The sequence below is a fragment of the Mus musculus genome, chromosome 11, assembly GCF_000001635.26.
Source record: "Mus musculus strain C57BL/6J chromosome 11, GRCm38.p6 C57BL/6J".
Classification (NCBI taxonomy): domain Eukaryota; kingdom Metazoa; phylum Chordata; class Mammalia; order Rodentia; family Muridae; genus Mus; species Mus musculus.
In genome coordinates, this window is record NC_000077.6 from 115584255 (window position 1) to 115600975 (window position 16721).

General features: G+C 49.5%; 1 protein-coding gene across 6 annotated transcripts in view; it reads right to left on the minus strand.

Annotated features, from left to right (window-relative positions):
• Window positions 1-16721, minus strand: part of Gga3 (golgi associated, gamma adaptin ear containing, ARF binding protein 3) — a 20263-nt gene continuing 3542 nt past the window's right edge. Inside the window, exons 2-17 of one of the 6 annotated variants that reach the window (XR_388465.4) lie at window positions 10655-10739; window positions 10452-10527; window positions 8178-8276; window positions 7376-7499; window positions 7009-7112; window positions 6633-6713; window positions 6142-6279; window positions 4801-4882; window positions 4602-4718; window positions 4058-4291; window positions 3682-3749; window positions 3152-3462; window positions 2742-2947; window positions 2062-2166; window positions 1832-1942; window positions 1-1586 (exon numbers count right to left, since the gene is read on the minus strand). Coding sequence is in view for 5 of the 6 variants with exons in the window: in NM_173048.3 (NP_766636.2) it covers window positions 1476-1586; window positions 1832-1942; window positions 2062-2231; window positions 2742-2947; window positions 3152-3462; window positions 3682-3749; window positions 4058-4291; window positions 4602-4718; window positions 4801-4882; window positions 6142-6279; window positions 6633-6713; window positions 7009-7112; window positions 7376-7499; window positions 8178-8276; window positions 10452-10527; window positions 10655-10739 (2117 nt within the window). In the remaining variant the exon portion in view is untranslated. Of the gene's footprint in view, window positions 1601-1831; window positions 1943-2061; window positions 2232-2741; window positions 2948-3151; window positions 3463-3681; window positions 3750-4057; window positions 4292-4601; window positions 4719-4800; window positions 4883-6141; window positions 6290-6632; window positions 6714-7008; window positions 7113-7375; window positions 7500-8177; window positions 8277-10451; window positions 10528-10654; window positions 10740-16721 lie in introns of those variants that run through there. The other 5 variants (XM_006533365.4, NM_173048.3, XM_011249031.3 and 2 more) reach the window with 5 other exon arrangements.

A 16721-nucleotide genomic window follows, 5' to 3' on the forward strand; every position in this document is an offset into this window, starting at 1 on the left:
CAGGGTGAAATGGTTTTATTTCACATGCAGCAAAACAAGGGCAGGAGGTGGTACAACCAGTACAGCTGTACTGACTGAAGCAGTGACCTCAGTAGTAGTGAGCAACACTCATAATTTAAATCTTTAATGACCGTATTGACAGTGATCCCATAGATGTTCCAGCACCGAAGTAACCAGTCTCTGGAAAGCTCTTGGATTTATTCCATCATCAGTGAAAATGATTATCTCTTTTAAACCTGTCCTAAGGAAACTGTAAAACCTGCTAGCTAAGGACAATAGCTGGGAGGTAGGCCAGATGACCTCTAGACAGAGCTCCAAAGATGTAGTGGCGACAGCATACGGACAGCAGGGCCCAGTAGACTAGTATGGCAGCCGAGTTCCCGATCAGCCTAAACGTCTCTGGCCTGGAGCAACTGGGTTATGCTGGCTGAGGCACAGCACTGTAGAAGCAATAGGGTCTGGAAACTCAGTTTAATCACAGACCTCTCATCTCCAGACCCAACATGTCGCTGACAGTGCCCCTCTTTAGCTGGGGAAAAGAGGGTGTTGGGTGCAGCATAAAAGTCTAGTGCAATGTGTGTGACCCTGAGACTTCCTGGGTCCAGCCATAGGTGCCACACCACATACTGTGTGGCAGGGAGAAGGAGTGACCAAAGCAGGATGCAGAGTGGCAGGAGGTGTCCTCCCCTGAAAGGCTTATGGGGAGCACAGCAGTTTATTTCATGCCAAGCAAGAGGTAGTGAGTAGGACGGCCTATTCCCACTGCAGGAGGTACGCCTTTCCCAGAAAGCCACAGTACCTGCCTCTGAAGGGAAACATTGGCACTTCCGTTTTCCTTCCTGTCCCTAGTGAGGCTATCCGGCCAAGCTCCCCGTCCTGCTAGGATGTCCATAGGACACAACCTGCCACTGTAAGCACATCACTCACTCAGTAGCCACTGCAGGATGCTGCTGCTTGCAGAAAGTGAAGACTACAGTACTCCACAGTTCTCACTCTGGGCCACTGCTGCCCACTTTAGTTCAGGGAGCAGCAGTGCCTATCAGCAAAGAACCAGGGACCGCCAAGGGGAGGTACAGTCTCCTAAGCCATGCCTCTTCGAGTGTAAAGATGCAGTTCTTACAGGGGCTGGAGAGGCACCGTTCAGAGCCCTCTCCCTGATATCAAGGAATGCCAGTAAAAAAAGGAAATCCTACTCTGGGCCCAGAGTCCACCATCCCAGAGTGGCCAATGAAGCCACAGGGGACTCATCACCCACACAGTACGGCTACTTCAAGTCACACAGGTAGATAAGACAGGTCCTTTTAGGGGCCCAGGAAGAGGTGACCAAAGCAGCAGCTTGGTTCCTGACAGAAGTGTCCAGGGCTCCGATCCACACCAAGCTATAAACGCTGTTCAGGGTGTACAGTGGCTGGACTAGCTAGAGCCTGTCTCAGGGCTGCTTGCCTTCCAAGTAGAGATGGCAACATATGCTGGGGTCATAGGTTCCCCCACTGCTCCACAGGAGGAAACTGGTCCACTTCACCCAGTTCTGTGCTCAGCTGCTCCCCCAAAGCAAAGGTCAGTTTATATCGAAGCCGCACCTTTTCCTGTAATAAGAGGGCTGCAGATGAGAATCAGTACAGGAATTCCCTCTGCCAAGACATTGTCTCCCTGCCACGCCCATGATTCTGCCAGGAAGGATCCATCTTGCATCACCATGTCCACCCATGCTCAGTCCCTTAACGTGGGATAGAGGGGTTACTGCTGCAGGTCAAGCCAGGACTTCCTGACAGAGCCTCACAGGGTACTTCCTGTGATCCCAGGTGGGTTTCATAGATTCTCTCACGCTTACCTTCATTGGATTGGCCAGCAGCATGACCTGGGTGATGGCTGCAGGTGGCTGGATAGGACTAAATGGGGAAAGTTCTGTCCCAGAGGGTGGCTGCAACTTCACTTTCATTGACTGAAGACAAAAAAGAAGCTCCTTTGAAGAGAATGGTCCGGGTGTCTCAGAGACAGACACCTGCTGGCTACTGAAAGGCAGTCAACACGGTAGGTTCAAGGTAAGGGAAAGGAAGCTACCTTGGGCACTGCAGCCTGCAGCACTATGCTCTTGACTGGCAACGGAGCCGTATTCAGCATGGAAACCACCACCACCAGCACATCAGGCCGTCCTGGCGGACACTCCTTAGCAAAGTGGAAAAGGATGCGGAAGCCATTTTTATCATAGGCTGTCACGGGAAGGGCACTGCCTGTAAGAAGGTGTTACATGAGTGAGTGTGGTAGGGGAGCATGGCAAGGGCCCTGCAGAGCCCGAGTGCTACTAAAGCCAATGGGATGGAGGAGAGCTGGAACAGCTGAGGACGGTTGCCCTGTGGAGTACCGGAGAGGACCAAGGTCACACAGCTGCTGTAAGGAGCTGAGAGGGCTACAGGGATGATGGGACAGTGGTTAGGAACACTTATCATTCTTGCAGAGGATCTAGGTTCCCAGAACCCATGTCGGTCGGCTCACCACTGCCTGTAACTCCAGTTTCAGGAAGCCTGAAACCCTCTGACCTCTGTGGGCACACGTCAAGCACATGCATACACCAAGGCACACAAACAATCATAAATAATAAAAATACAATCTTTAGAAAAGATGTGAGACTGCAGGCAAGCGGACCCTTAACAGTCAGTCAGGGACTTTTGTATGGAAAGAATCCACTGATCACACCCTACCAACACCACAGCTGAGGCTGAGCGCCTGTCCTCAGCACTTACTAGGCTTGATCGATTCCAGGGGCACATGGACACTGGCCAAGGAGAGCTCTGGGCCTTTCTGAGGGCTGCCTTGGGACTGGAAGAGAGGGCTTCCGGGCCCAGTGGAGAAGGGCAGGAGAGGTCTGGCTGGGGCAGAGGCAGGCAGCAGCGGGGAGGCAGTGGGCCCAGGAGAGAAGCAAGAAACAGGTTTCACCAAGCCTGAGGTTCTGGGGCCAAGGAAGGCAAGTCAGAAAGATGGTTAGAATGCTAGGCAACCCCTCAACCAAAGCCAGTGTCTAGCTACCTCAGGCCACTAGCTTCCAGCCTGACTCACAGTACCAAAAAGGATCCACATCCCCCATCCTATGAAGCCTCCCTTTGGTCCTATATATACGACACCCCACGCTCAGCCACCCTCTTCTATCCCTTACACTTTGGCCTCTTCCAGAAGCTGATCAAGGGCATCTAGGCGGTGCGAGGTGCTGGAGCTGGGGTATTCTGGACCTTTGGGCTCAGCCTTTGGAGCCAAGGCTGGGGCAGGTCCAGAAGAGAACATGAAGGAGCCAGTGCTGTGGGTTGGTGCACTGGCTGGGACCACAGGAGCTGGGAAGGCAGCAGGCAGTGGAGCTTGGGACATACTTGAGGTAGAAACTGGGGGAGGGAGCTGGGGTCCATCTGAGGGGCAGGAGGCCGCAGGCACTGGCCTGGGACTGAAGAAGTCCAGATCTGATGGTGGTTCATTCTGTACAACAGAAATATCAAGTGAGCAGAGACCCAGAAGGGACGAGGCCATCACCCACCGGGCCTTCTGAGGTACCCATTGTGACCCACAGAACCCTCTAGAGAATACATAAGCTCTGGTTCTAGCAAAGTGTAGCCAGCCAGAGCCTAAGAAGGAAGGGTGGGTGCCTTGTGGTCCTTGGGCATCACTTGAGTGATGCTGCTGTTATGGTGCCTCTACCTGGAACAGGTGCCACTGACTACTTCCAGGTGACTCTTTGGGAGCAGTGGGGGCGGGGTCAGTAAGGCCTAAGAACACAAAAGAAAAGTCAATGAGCTGAGCTCCTGCGCCCTCCAATCCCCCAATAACGGTCAGGTGACAAGGCAAGAGCCAGTCCTTGTAAGCCAAGAGTTCCCCTGCAGCTAGACTGGAAGAAAATGCATTTGCCCTTCATGCATGACTGAAGGGCCTCCTAGGACGAGAGGAGATGAGCTGTGCCAGAGCCTGCCATGTTTACCTTGCACTCCCTTGGAAAGTGGTCCTGTCGGCCGCCAGAGAGTTATCTAAGCACACCAACCCTTAGGCCTTCCTTCCCCAGTGCCACGCTTGGGCGTACCTAAGCAGAGGAGCTCCTCATCCAGCAAGGAGAGGGCATTGTTCGTGCTGTCAGACCCTGGGGGAGCCTCAGCCTGGCTGGATGAACGGCTTCGTGGAGGCCCGGAGGTTTGGGGGGGTGGAGGGAGGATGGGGATGCCTGAGGTGGGTGGGGCCAATGCCGGAGACGAGTTGCTGGGGGCGTCCAACTCAGCAAGGTCAATGAGGGCGCCTTGGTTACCACAGTGACTGTTTCCTAGATGGGTCGACAGAAGAGGAACAAGAGCATTCAGGGAGAATCTGTGTCCATGCCGCAAGAGGCAGGACCCGGGCATAGCTGTTCTATCTTGTGGCTCAACCTAGTGGCATTTCTCCAGGAACACTGAAAACCAGGCTTGAGAAAGCAAGGAAGGAAGTCTCCATGCACACCTCCTGGCCTCTGGGAATGGCTACTTGAAATGGCTCGGTATCCCCTCAGGAATTCCCTAAGCATTGCCATTTGGGGCTCAGTGGTCAGGGCACATGGCTGCTCTGGAGGGTTGCAGAATAGAAATCAGAATATTTACCTTCAGAGTCAGGCATGGTTGAGGTGGTCACCTCACCATTGACGATCTGCCCTTCAATAATAGTTTTGTAAGAGTTGATGACCCTGGACAGGTTGTCACTGGCCTGCAGGATGTCCCCTACAGTAGAAGAGATCCCTCACTGTGTGGGCTGTGACAACTCTCACACAGCTAAAGTTTTGACTCATCCTTTCACACTCACCCAAACTGTTGTCATTGTCCTCTGTCTCGCTGGCTAGTTTAAACAGCGTCCGCCTCTTATTCTCACAACGATCAAAGAGCTCCTGAGAGACCCAGATATAAAAACCACAACGAAAGAGGTTCTCAGAAGTCATCTGTACTGGTTAGTTTTGTGTCAACTTGACACAGCTGGAGTTACCACAGAGAAAGGAGCTTCAGTTGAGGAAATGCCTCCATGAGATCCAACTGTAAGGCATTTTCTCAATTAGTGATCAAGGGGGAAAGGCCCTTGTGGGTGGGACCATCTCAGGGCTGGTAGTCTTGGTTCTATAAGAAAGCAGGCTGAGCAAGCCAGGTGAAGCAAGCCAGTAAAGAACATCCCTCCATGGCCTCTGCATCAGCTCCTGCTTCCTGACCTGTTTGAGTTCCAGTCCTGACTTCCTTTGGTGATAAACAGCAGCATGGAAGTGTAAGCTGAATAAACCCTTTCCTCCCCAACTTGCATCTTGGTCATGATGTTTGTGCAGGAATAGAAACCCTGACTAAGACATCATCTGATTTAACATTTATGCCCAGAAAACGGTAGGACTCCCCAATAGACCACAGAGAAACTGACAGGGGTGGGAGAGGAGCATGCATCTTTGTGTCTTCAATATCTACCAAAAGACACTGCCCAAGTCATCTGTACCAACTGTTAGGTAAAATGTGCCTCAGATGATTCTGTGGGCCATGTTCTTGTGATGGTGAGCCTATATGTGTCTGAGCACTGCATGTATGTTACGGTTGTATAGCTTGGTGTTCTTGTAGGGTGCTAACAGTGGGAGCACAGGCTGTCCCTGAGTCATCTGGTGCCTTTGGAATGCTTTGCCTCCTGGTCTAGCCTTGATGTGAGAATGTGTGCCTGGTCTTACTATAGCTTGTTATAGCATATTCCATTCATGTGCCCAGGAGGGAGGACTGTTCTTTTCTAAGAGGAGGGCAGGTCTGGAAAAAGGTGGGAGGGAGTAAAGGGGGAGAGACTGGAGGAGGAGAAATTGTAGTAGGTATGTAATGTATGACAGAAAAATAAATAAAAGGGGGAAAAAGATGTGTGTCTCAGAAGCCACAGCCTAAGCTACAATGTCAACACCAGGGGCAGGTGTCCCCAAAGCTTAAAGGCGTGAGCATGGAGCACATTATCAGGGTACTGTATCTGAGTCACAGACAGTACTGCACCAGGAGTGTCCGCTGTATAAAACAGACACTGCCCTTCACTCACCGGCTGTAGTGAACAAGCCCACAAAAAGCAGGCATGTCCTCGCCCAGACAGGACCCCACTGGGGCGGAGCGGTCTCAGCAGCGAGCTCAGCTCACAGCAGCTTACCTTCATGAGCTCCTTGTCGGCGTCTGACGAGTACTCTTGGCTGTAGTGAAGCAGCATCTCGTGGAGCAGCTTGACATTGTTGTTAACCTCCTCCAGTGTGTGTAGACGCTTGGTCACTTTCTGGATGCGAGCCTCATCCTGCCTCAGCCAAGAGGGTGCAGTAAAAAGCAAGGTCACTTAGCTTGTCTTTCAACAACCAGGCAGGGTTCATTCCTCACCCAACTGCACAAGGGCAGAGGCCAAGCCCCAGAGCACAGCTTAGAGTGTTTCCTAGGACTGCAGGCCTCAGACTCACCCCAAGCTGTTTTAGAGTGACTCCTCCCACTTCCACTAACACAGCCACCCAGCACTCCTCTATGCTTCCTCCCATGGGAAACACCAGGCTCCTCCTAAACTCCTGCAGCTCAGGTCTGGTGCCGGGTGAGTAAGAGGCACCTAGATCTCTGGGGGAGAACGTCTGTGCCTCCACCCAGAGGCCCAGGACCACTCACTTCCTTCACCATGGACTTGATGAGTCTGTTGGCCTCTTGCAGGTCATCTGGGTTCTTGCTCTTCAGCAGCCTGGCTAAAAGCTGGAAGAGAAGGTGTGGCAAGTGAAGGGGATGGCATGTACCCAGCCCCAGCAGGCACCAGAAGGAACTGCAATACAAGCAAGACCCCACTTCATGCTTGCTAGGGTGGCTCATGCCTACAATACCACCACTCAGGCGACTGAGGCAGGAAGATGTCAAATACAAAGTCAGCTTAGGTTAGAGGGAGACTGCTCAAAACTGAAAGACAAAAAGGCAGCCACCCTCCGCTCTCACAGCTCACACCCAGTCCGCCCGCAACTGCCACCTAAAGATCCAGGTCCAAGCTGCACTTTACCTTGGATTTCTCCTCATCATCAAAAACGGGGTTTTTGGGCCGAGGTGGGGGAGAGGGGATCAGCGTTCTATCCATGGGGATGGGGGGGTCCGACTGCACTATGCCTGAGAGGAGACACAAAGGACAGAGCATGTGCTCAGGCAATGGTCGCCTGTCCTTCACACAACAAGGGCCAAATCCCTGTGATGAGTAGGAAAAAGCAGGCTACTCTCCCCTCAACCCACTAGAAGCCCAGTCGAGCCCTCATGACAACTTCTCTATAGGAAAGGACCTCGGCAGTACCCTGCAGACTCCCAACATTCCCTTCCTTGCCTTAACTTTCCACCTTCACTGCCGTGCTGAGGTCAATGGAGAGCTACACACACACCTTGTCTCTTCAACATATGGTAGGCATCTTTGATCTTTGCTTCTTCCGGCAAGGCCAGTGTCCAGCTAAAAAGCAACTCGATGACCTTAGTCTTCACCTTTTCAGACACCCTGTCTCCCAAGTACTAGGAAGTAAAACGAAGCAAGAGTCTAATATCTGAGACGCCAAGGGAGAATCGCTTTCTTCACAGAATCGTGCTCCCCTCCTTCCAGTTCACAAGCTACACAGACACATCCAGCACTCCCTACAGCATGATGGAGCGGGGAGGGGGTGGCAGAGCCTGCAGGCAGGACAGGGCCGAGGCCGGATCCCTGTGCTACCATGCAGAAGCTGCCTGAGACATTAAAAAAAGGGAATGGAGTAAAGATTTGTTTTCATTTACATGAGTATCCACCATAGATGTGCGGGTGCCTGTAGAGGCCATTAGTTGGTACTGGATCCCGCCCGAGCTGTAGCAGTACTTTTACTCCCCACACCCCCAGCCATGTCTCCAGCCCCATAAGCACATTTTGAGGACCTTCTGAGAATGCCATCAGCAGAACTGACTCTGGCCAGCAGAAGATATAAGCAAAGTCTGGAGCTGAGGGAGGCTAGGAGCAGAGTGCAGCCGCCCACACTCTCCCTGGACAGGCACAGCCAGGCTGGGGGTCTCCCAGAAGCTGCCTAGACCTCAACTGAGTCAGCCTCTAGGAACCAGCTTTACAAGGACAGGACGCACAGGCCATCTCTATGCAGATGCTAATGGAGCAGAAAGCCAGCATGAGAGATGGGAAGGGAATAGCAGAGACGGCTACCAACTGACCTTTGGAGAGACGACTTTGATTAATTCATTCAAAAACCGGAACTTCCCCACTTCATTATGAAGTCTCCTGCCACAGTTCTTCATACACGCCTCCAGCACCTGCGGCCACAGAAAGAGGCAGTCCTTGACAGGAGCTATGGAACAAGACCCTGGTCCCCAACAAAAATTAAGAAACCAGTCCTGGGTTGGAGAGGTGGCTCAGGGGTTAAGAGCACTGACTGCTCTTCTGAAAGTCCTGAGTTCAAATCCCAGCAACCACATGGTGGCTTACAACCATCTTTAATGAGGTCTGATGCCTCTTCTGGTGTGTCTGAAGACAGCTACAGTGTACTTAAGATTATAATAATAAATCCTATTTAAAAAAAAAAAAAGGAAAAAGAAAAAAAAACAAAAACAAAAAGAAAGGACCCAGTCCCAAGTGCAGGGATTTGCTATGAGAGGTGGTGCACTCCCCTGGAGGATGGAGGTTAAACCACAGAACCATTCACCACAGGACCCCCCCAACTCCCAATGGTGTGCTCTCTAGAGACTGCTATACACAAGTTAGAGTAGGAAATGCTGAGTTCAGATACCAGGAAGTTTGCTGCCAGACTGGGAAGGGGGTCTTCAACAAAGATACTGTCCAAAGAGAAAGTTCCTCCGACTCCTAGAATGGTTCTGAGTCCTTTCTACAAATTTGACATTTCTGCAGGTGTAGGAGACATCTAAATCTATTGTTTTGTGTTTATGGGACATTTCTCTAGCTTCCTTTTGTTAGCCTGATCTACAAAGTGAGTTCCAGGACAAACCTTGTCTCAAGAAACTATAAATATAAGCTGGTGGCCTGGGAAGCTGAAAGCAGGCCGGGCGGAAAAAAAAAAAACTATAAATAAATAAAAATGGATAAAGGAAGCTGGGCGTGGTGGCGCACACCTTTAATCCCAGCACTTGGGAGGCAGAGGCAGGTGGATCTCTGAGTTCGAGGCCAGCCTGGTCTAGAGAGTGAGTTCCAGGACAGCCGGGGCTACACAGAGAAACCCTGTCTCAAAAAAACAAACAAACAAACAAAAAATGGATAAAGGAATGAATGATGGTTGTGAACCTCCAAGTGGTTCTGGGAACCCCTCCCCAAGGGTGCTGGGAACTGAACCCAGGTCTTCTGGAAGAGTGGCCACTGCTCTTAACCATGAAACCTCTTCCTCAGCTTTCAATGCTTGGTTCCTTTAAAACAAGGTTTCTCAGTCAGCTGCAGCTGGTGGACAGTTTGGACTGCCCCCTCTTGGCTATGGGCTCTCCTGTGCCCTCAAGGGTATTTAGCAGTAGCACTGGCTACTACTCTTTAGTCGCCACTGTCACACCATCCCTAACAATAAAAGCATCTCCAGACACTATCAATGTCTTCTGGAGACCAAAACTGTCCCCTGCGAGCCAGCCATCGTGGCACATGCCTGTAGTATTAACACTTTGAAAATGGAGACACAAGGATCAAACATCTTTAAAAAACAAAACAAGGGCTGGTGAGATGGCTTAGTGGTTAAGAGTGCCGACTGCTCTTCCGAAGGTCCCGAGTTCAAATCCCAACTTGGGAGGCAGAGACAGGCGGATTTCTGAGTTCGAGGCCAGCCTGGTCTACAAAGTGAGTTCCAGGACAGCCAGGGCTACACAGAGAAACCCTGTCTCGAAAAACCAAAAACAACAACAACAACAACAAAAAAAAAAATCCCAAAAACAAACCACAGTGGGCCTGGTTGCCCTTGGGGTCGGTGGGAGAGATCACCATTTTAGAGGCCCTGGCTCCATAGTGGAAGAGCAGTGCACCTGGCCTCTAAGCCCCACTGCTCTATGTTTCTAAGACCCAACTGAAATGAAGCTCAGGAAAGCTGCCGGCGTCCTCTCCACTTGGCTGTTGTCTGAGGAGCAGGGAAGCACCTGATGTTCTTTTCACTGTGCCCTGTGGCTGTGACTGCCAGCATGGCATCTTCACGGGTACAGGCAGTGCTTCTGGCCATACAATACACTGTACTTACCATACTTTAAGCATCAAGACTCCCTAGGTCCGCTGTGAGCCCTGCACTGGCGTCCCTCAGGGACCCCGTGGAGGCTCCATGGTAGCTCTGGAGCTGTGAATAATTGTGGACCAGCTGACAGCAATGCTCGACACACACCCAACTTCTATCAGGGACTTTCTACTGGCCTCGGCCTGAGTTTGGTCATTACCAACAGCCTAATGTGCGTGTGAGGAAAACCCTGAGCTAGCGAACACCCACGCTGTCATCTCCAACAGCGAAGACCTACCGTGAGGGCCTGCACTGCCTCCCATTCCTGTGGAGACTGGATCTTGTGGGCCAGGAGTCGCACAGCAATCTGGGGCCTGGTAGACAAGCATACTACAATCAGTCTGCAAATGGAGGACCAACTGACCAGACTTCCATACTTGCTTGCTCGCCCGCTTGCATGCACTCTCGCTCTTGCTCTCGCCCTCTCTCTCGGGGACTCACCCTTCAAGCTCTTTGTTGATCTGATCACAGAAACCAATGATATATTCCCAGTCTTCCTGGCGGTTGGAAGGATTGGTAGCTTTATCTTGGAACAAAACACAAAGGACAACTGACTGTTAAAAAGAGCCACTCGTAACACAAGGATATCTCCACAATTTTTAAACAAAATATTGCTTTCAAATCTGTTTCATAAGAATGCCTCCAGCTGGGCATGGTGGCGCACACCTTTAATCCCAGCACTTGGGAGGCAGAGGCAGGCAGATTTCTGAGTTCAAGGCCAGCCTGGTCAACAGGATGAGTTCCAGGACGGCCAGGGCTACACAGAGAAAACCAAAAAAAGAATACCTCCAGAGTTCAGTCAGACAAATCCTGCTTTCTGGGCTGGAGAGATGGCTCAACACTGGTTAAGATACAGACTGCTCTTCCAGAGGTCCCGAGTTCAAATCCCAGCAACCACATGGTGGCTCATAACCACCTGTAATGAGATCTGGTGCCCTCTTCTGGAGTATATGAAGATAGCTACAGTGTACTTACATATAACAAATAAATAATTAAAACAAAACAAAACAAAACCAATCTTGCTTTCTGCCCAATATTTTGGAAGTTTCAGTAAAAAAAAAAAAAAAAAGAAAAGAAAAAGAAAAAGAAAAAAAACCTCATGGAGGTCAGAGTAGATCGGGATCCAAAGGACAAACACAAACTTGAATGATCAGAGTCTCACTGACAACTTCAAGGTCCTGAGTTCAATTCCCAGCAACATGGTAGCTCACAAGCACCTCTAATGGGTGCTAATGCCCTCTTCTGGTGTCTGAAGACAGCTACAATGCACTCATAAATATAAATTTAAACAAATATGTCACTTTAAAGTTTTATTTAAAAAAAAAATGGCCTCAGGTGGCTACAACACTTCAAGAAACTTGCACATTTTACTATACAACTGTTATGGTTTGTATATGCTTGGCCCAGGGGGGTGGCACTATTAGGAGGTGTGGCCTTGTTGGAGTAGGTGTGCCACTGTGGATGTGGGCTTTAAGACCCTCATGCTAGCTGCCTGGGAGCCAGTATTCTGCTAGCAGCCTTCAGATGAAGATGTAGAACTCTCAGCTCCTATACCACGCCTGCCTGGGTGCTGCCATGCTCCTAAGTTGATGATAATGGACTGAACCTCTGAACCTGTAAGCCAGACCCAATTAAATGTTATCCTTTATAAGAGCTGCCTTGAGTCGGGCAGTGATGGCGCACGCCTTTAATCCCAGCTCTTCGGAGGCAGAGGCAGATGGGTTTCTGAGTTCAAGGCCAGCCTGGTCTACAGAGTGAGTTCCAGGATAGCCAGGGCTACACAGAGAAACCCTGTCTCAAAAAACAAAACAAAACAAACAAAGAAACAAAACAAAACACAAAGAGTTGCCTTGGTCATGGTGTCTGTTCACAGCAGTAAAACTCTAAGACAACAACCACTGCTAATAAATGGAGATGCTAATAAATTCAGCAGGAGCAACAACAAGTGTCTCCTAGAAGCTGAAGATAGGCTGAAGTAGGTCAAAAATAAATAAAAAAGAGTATTTTCTACAGGTCCTTCACAAAGATTTTTAGGACCAAATCTTCCTTAATTCTTTAACTATGTTTGAAGTTGTATAGGACCCTTTACACATGCACTCAGATGCAGTGAAACGGCTTCCAATCTTGTGCAGACTTCCCCAGCATAAACAGAGCTCTGTTGGGCAATTTCAGTGCCCTCAGGTTTAAATGGCCTTCCGTGGTCAAGTGCATTGAGAGCATCCTGAGGGGCGTGGACTTCTGGAATTCCAGCACTAAAGGAAAAGCCCAGCTACATTTGTTCAGGCCTTCTCTGTTACTCTGGCACCAGTGCTGAAGGAAGACGGCCCAGCTGAGGCTTATCATCCAATACAAATCCAACCCTGCTACTTGCTGTTCAGGACTTCAGGCTCAGACAGAAAGGAAAGCCTGAGGTGCATACCTTCTCCAGACAGCCTCAATCCTCGGCGGTCACAGACCTGCTAACATTATACGGGCTAACCTAAGTTTCTGGATTTTGGGTCTAAAGGTAGCTGTTTTCTTGGATACATTGATTTATTTGGGGGATGGTGGTGGGGCTCAAGTGCTGTGAATACGGAAGTGCAAGGACAACTTATAGGAACTGATGTCTGAAAATCAATTTCAGACTTGGGGGCAAGCATCTTAACTGGCTGAGCCACCTCAGTTCCACCCTCTTAGAGATTCCCACACTATAGCCCAGACTGGTCTTGAACTCACTAAAATTGTAGGTATGCATCACCACACCAAGCTGTGTTTTCTTAACTTTAAAAATCACCATTTGGCTCTGCAGTGGTAGTGCATGCTTTTAATCCCAGTACTTGGGAGGCAGAGGCAAGTAGATCTTTGTGAGTTCTAGGACAGCCAGGGTTACACAGAGCTGTCTCAAAAAACAAAACAAAACAACAACAAAATCACTATTCAGTCTGGGCCTGGTAGCACAGGCCAAACTGCTTGTGAGGCCTAAAAGTTCAAGGCTAGCCTGGGCTATAGAGAAAGTTTTAGGGTTAACCTAGGCAACAAAACCTCATTTCTCAATTTTTAAAAAAAGATTACTTATTCATTTTACGTATTTGAGTGCACTGTTGCGGTCTCCAGACACACTAGAAGAGGGCATCGGAACCCATGACAGATGGTTTTGAGCCATCATGTGGTTGCTGGGTATTGAACTCTGGATCCCTGGAAGAGCAATCAGTGCTCTTAACCACTGAGCCATCTCTCCAGCCCCTTGTTTTGCAATTTTTTTTTTCCGAGACAGGGTTTCTCTGTATAGCCCTGGCTGACCTGGAACTCGCTTTGTAGACCAGGCTGGCCTCAAACTCAGAAATTCACCTGCCTCTGCAAAAAAGAAAAAAAAGGAAATTAGAAAAAGAAGGCTGGGGATATGGCTCAGCAGTACAGGACTTGCCTAGCATGCATGAGGCCCTTGAGTTCAGTAACAAATGCCAATAAACAAAAGCACAGGTAGGCTGGGGATGGTGGCAGGTGCTTACAATCTCAACTTTCATGAAGACAGAAGGAGAAAGGTCAGGCACTCCAGGCAGCTTGAATAACAAGGAAATCCTGTATTTCCCTGCCTACAAATCACCAGTAAGGTGGGGGACTGAATCCTAAGAATCCATCCTTCCATCAAGAAAAGGGCATCTATGGGCTGGAGAGATGGGTCAGTGGTTAAGAGCACTGACTGCTCTTCCAAAGGTCCTGAGTTCAAATCCCAGCAACCACATGGTGGCTCACAACCATCCGAAAAGAGATCTGATGCCCTTTTCTGGTGCATCTGAAGACAGCTACATTGTACTTAGAAATAATAATAATTAAATAAATCTTTAAAAAAAGAAAAGAAAAAAAGGGCATCTAGGCAGAGGTCTTCTCAGGTTGGGGCAGGATCGGCCTGACAACACTTTTTGTCTGGTTTCAACAGGAAGACTTGGTGGTTAAAGTTTATATTTAAAAAGTGAGGCCACATGGCATAGACCCATGTGGTGGCCTTGTTGGAGGAGATGTGTTACTGAGGACAGGCTTTGAGGCTTTAAAAACCCACACCATTCCTTATCTCTGTGTGTCAAGGTTGCATCTCAAGATGCAAGATCTCAGCCACTGCTGCAGTGCCTGTCCGCCTGCTGCCGTGGTCCCACCACACTGGTCAGACTTACCCTCTGAGACCGTAAACCCCAACTAAACAATGCCTTCTACAATGCCTTAGTCATGGGTTTTAGGGCAATAGAAAAGTAACTGCAAGGTAAGAAGTAAATAGAATTGAGGGGAACTCAAGTGTTTGAGGGCCTGCAGAGCATATGGGGGTCCTAGCTTCACTCTCCAGTATAATACAAGTTTATACATTTATATTTAGAGGAAAGGATGTGGCCAGGGTTTTTTGTTTTGAGACAGGATCTTGTGTAAACCAGGCTGAAATCACTAAGTAGTCAAGGATGCGCCAGCCTCTGCTTCCAAGTACTGGGATAGCGGATATGTGACACCAAAGTGGCTGTTCTCAATCCTGAAAGATAATTTCAGCACTGGAGGTAGAGGCAAGCCATCTCTGAATTCAAGGCTAGCTTGATCTACAGAGTGAATTCCAGGACAGCCACATCTACACAGAGAAACTCTCTTGAAAAAAACAAAACAAAACAACAAAAAAGAAGATGGATCATTTTATTCAGCAGAGCCCATTTGTCAAGAAATGGTTGACTGGCTGGGTGTGGTGGCACACGCACACTTTTAATCCCAGTACCTGGGATACAGAAGCTGGTGGATCTCTGGAGTTCAAGGCCAGCCTGGTCTACAAAGCAAGTTCCAGGACAGCCAGGGCTAGAGATAGAGAAACCCAGTTTTGAAAAACAAACAACAGACAATAACAAAAAGGAAAAGAAAAAAGGGAAGAAGACACTGAGAGACCGGCCCCACACCCAGTGCTTCTTTCTTTAACTGTCACAAGACTTACACTGTGGACAACGGGAAACCATCTTCCCAAAAGAGTAACGTGAGGATTCTTTCCACAAAACAAGTCTGGAAAGAAAGCTCTCTTCTCAAGCTCGCTCAGCTTCTTTTTTTTTTTTTTTAAAAGATTTATTTATTTATTATATGTAAGTACACTGTAGCTGTCCTCAGATACTCCAGAAGAGGGCATCAGATTTCGTTATGGATGGTTGTGAGCCACCATGTGGTTGCTGGGATTTGAACTCGGGACCTTCGGAAGAGCAGTCGGTGCTCTTAACCACTAAGCCATCTCGCCAGCCCTCGCTCAGCTTCTTAAAGCACTTCCCACACCTTCCACTGAGTGTGCAGCAACACTGCCTTCACAGGGCACAAAATACAACTGGGTAGACAGAGTGCAGCGTGCCAGTGTCTGCAGCTCACATGGCACACTATCAGCCCCAGCAGCTACAGTCCTGAGGGTGGTACGAGGTGACTCTAGCTTTCCAAGTGCCCAGCACGTCACGCACTTCACAGTCTCCCTCAGCTCACACAAGACGAGCAACAATGGAGTTCTCTCCTGCAAACCTGGCTCTGAACCACCCCTCTGGTCCTGCTCTGACTCACGGTTTGTCTATTTTGGGCCTCATTCTCTGATGCTTCCATCCCTCCAGATTTCCTACCTTCCCCTTCTGCGTAACCACTGCTAGCCTCAACTCCTACAGGACATCAGCAGATACAGATGAGAATAACCAGCCTTGGCTAATCTAACTCCTCATGGCCTGGGCTTCTCCGAGGTTTCAAGTTGCACACAGCAATGACTGGAAATAAGCAGACCCAAAAGCACAGCAAAGGAAGGGCTAAGGTCAACTGCCCTGCTGCTGCTTTGTTTGTTTGTTTTGTTTTTGTATAGCCTTGGCTGTCCTGGAACCAGCTCTGTGTTTGTAGACCAGACTGGCCTCGAATTCAGAAATCTGCCTGCCTCTGCCTCCCAAGCGCTGGGATTAAAGGCGTGCGCCACCACTGCCCGGCTTTCCCCTCTTTCTATACACACTGCCTGCCACTATTCAGAGCATGCTGATATCTACTCCCAAGCCCAGATCTGAAACCTTACTGCTGTCTCTTCCCTTTCCTTACCCGTTCCTGAGTTCACCCACACCTTCAATTTTTATCACATATTTCCTTACTGTTCTATGTGGGAAGGGGGTGGAAGGGGAGATGTGTGGCATGTCTCAAATGTTAAGGTCAAATGACAACTTGAAGAAGTTGGTTCTCTTTCCACCATGTGGTTCCCCAGGATCAAACTCAGGTCCTAAGGCTCAGTAGCAAGTGACCTCACCTGCTGAGCCACTTCAGCCTCTGGAGTCACCTTCCTAACCATCAATCTTTCTCAGTCATGCCCTCCCAGAATGTCTCTTCTAACCCCGGCCCACCTCTTCTCTCACATCATCATATCACCTGCACACACACACACACACACACACACACACACACACACACACACAGGCGCGCGCGCGCGCGCGCGCGGGCGCTTCTCTCCTCATTTACATGGCTTGAGTGGCTGAACTCAAGTGTGGCCAGGCTGGCACAGGAAGCACAC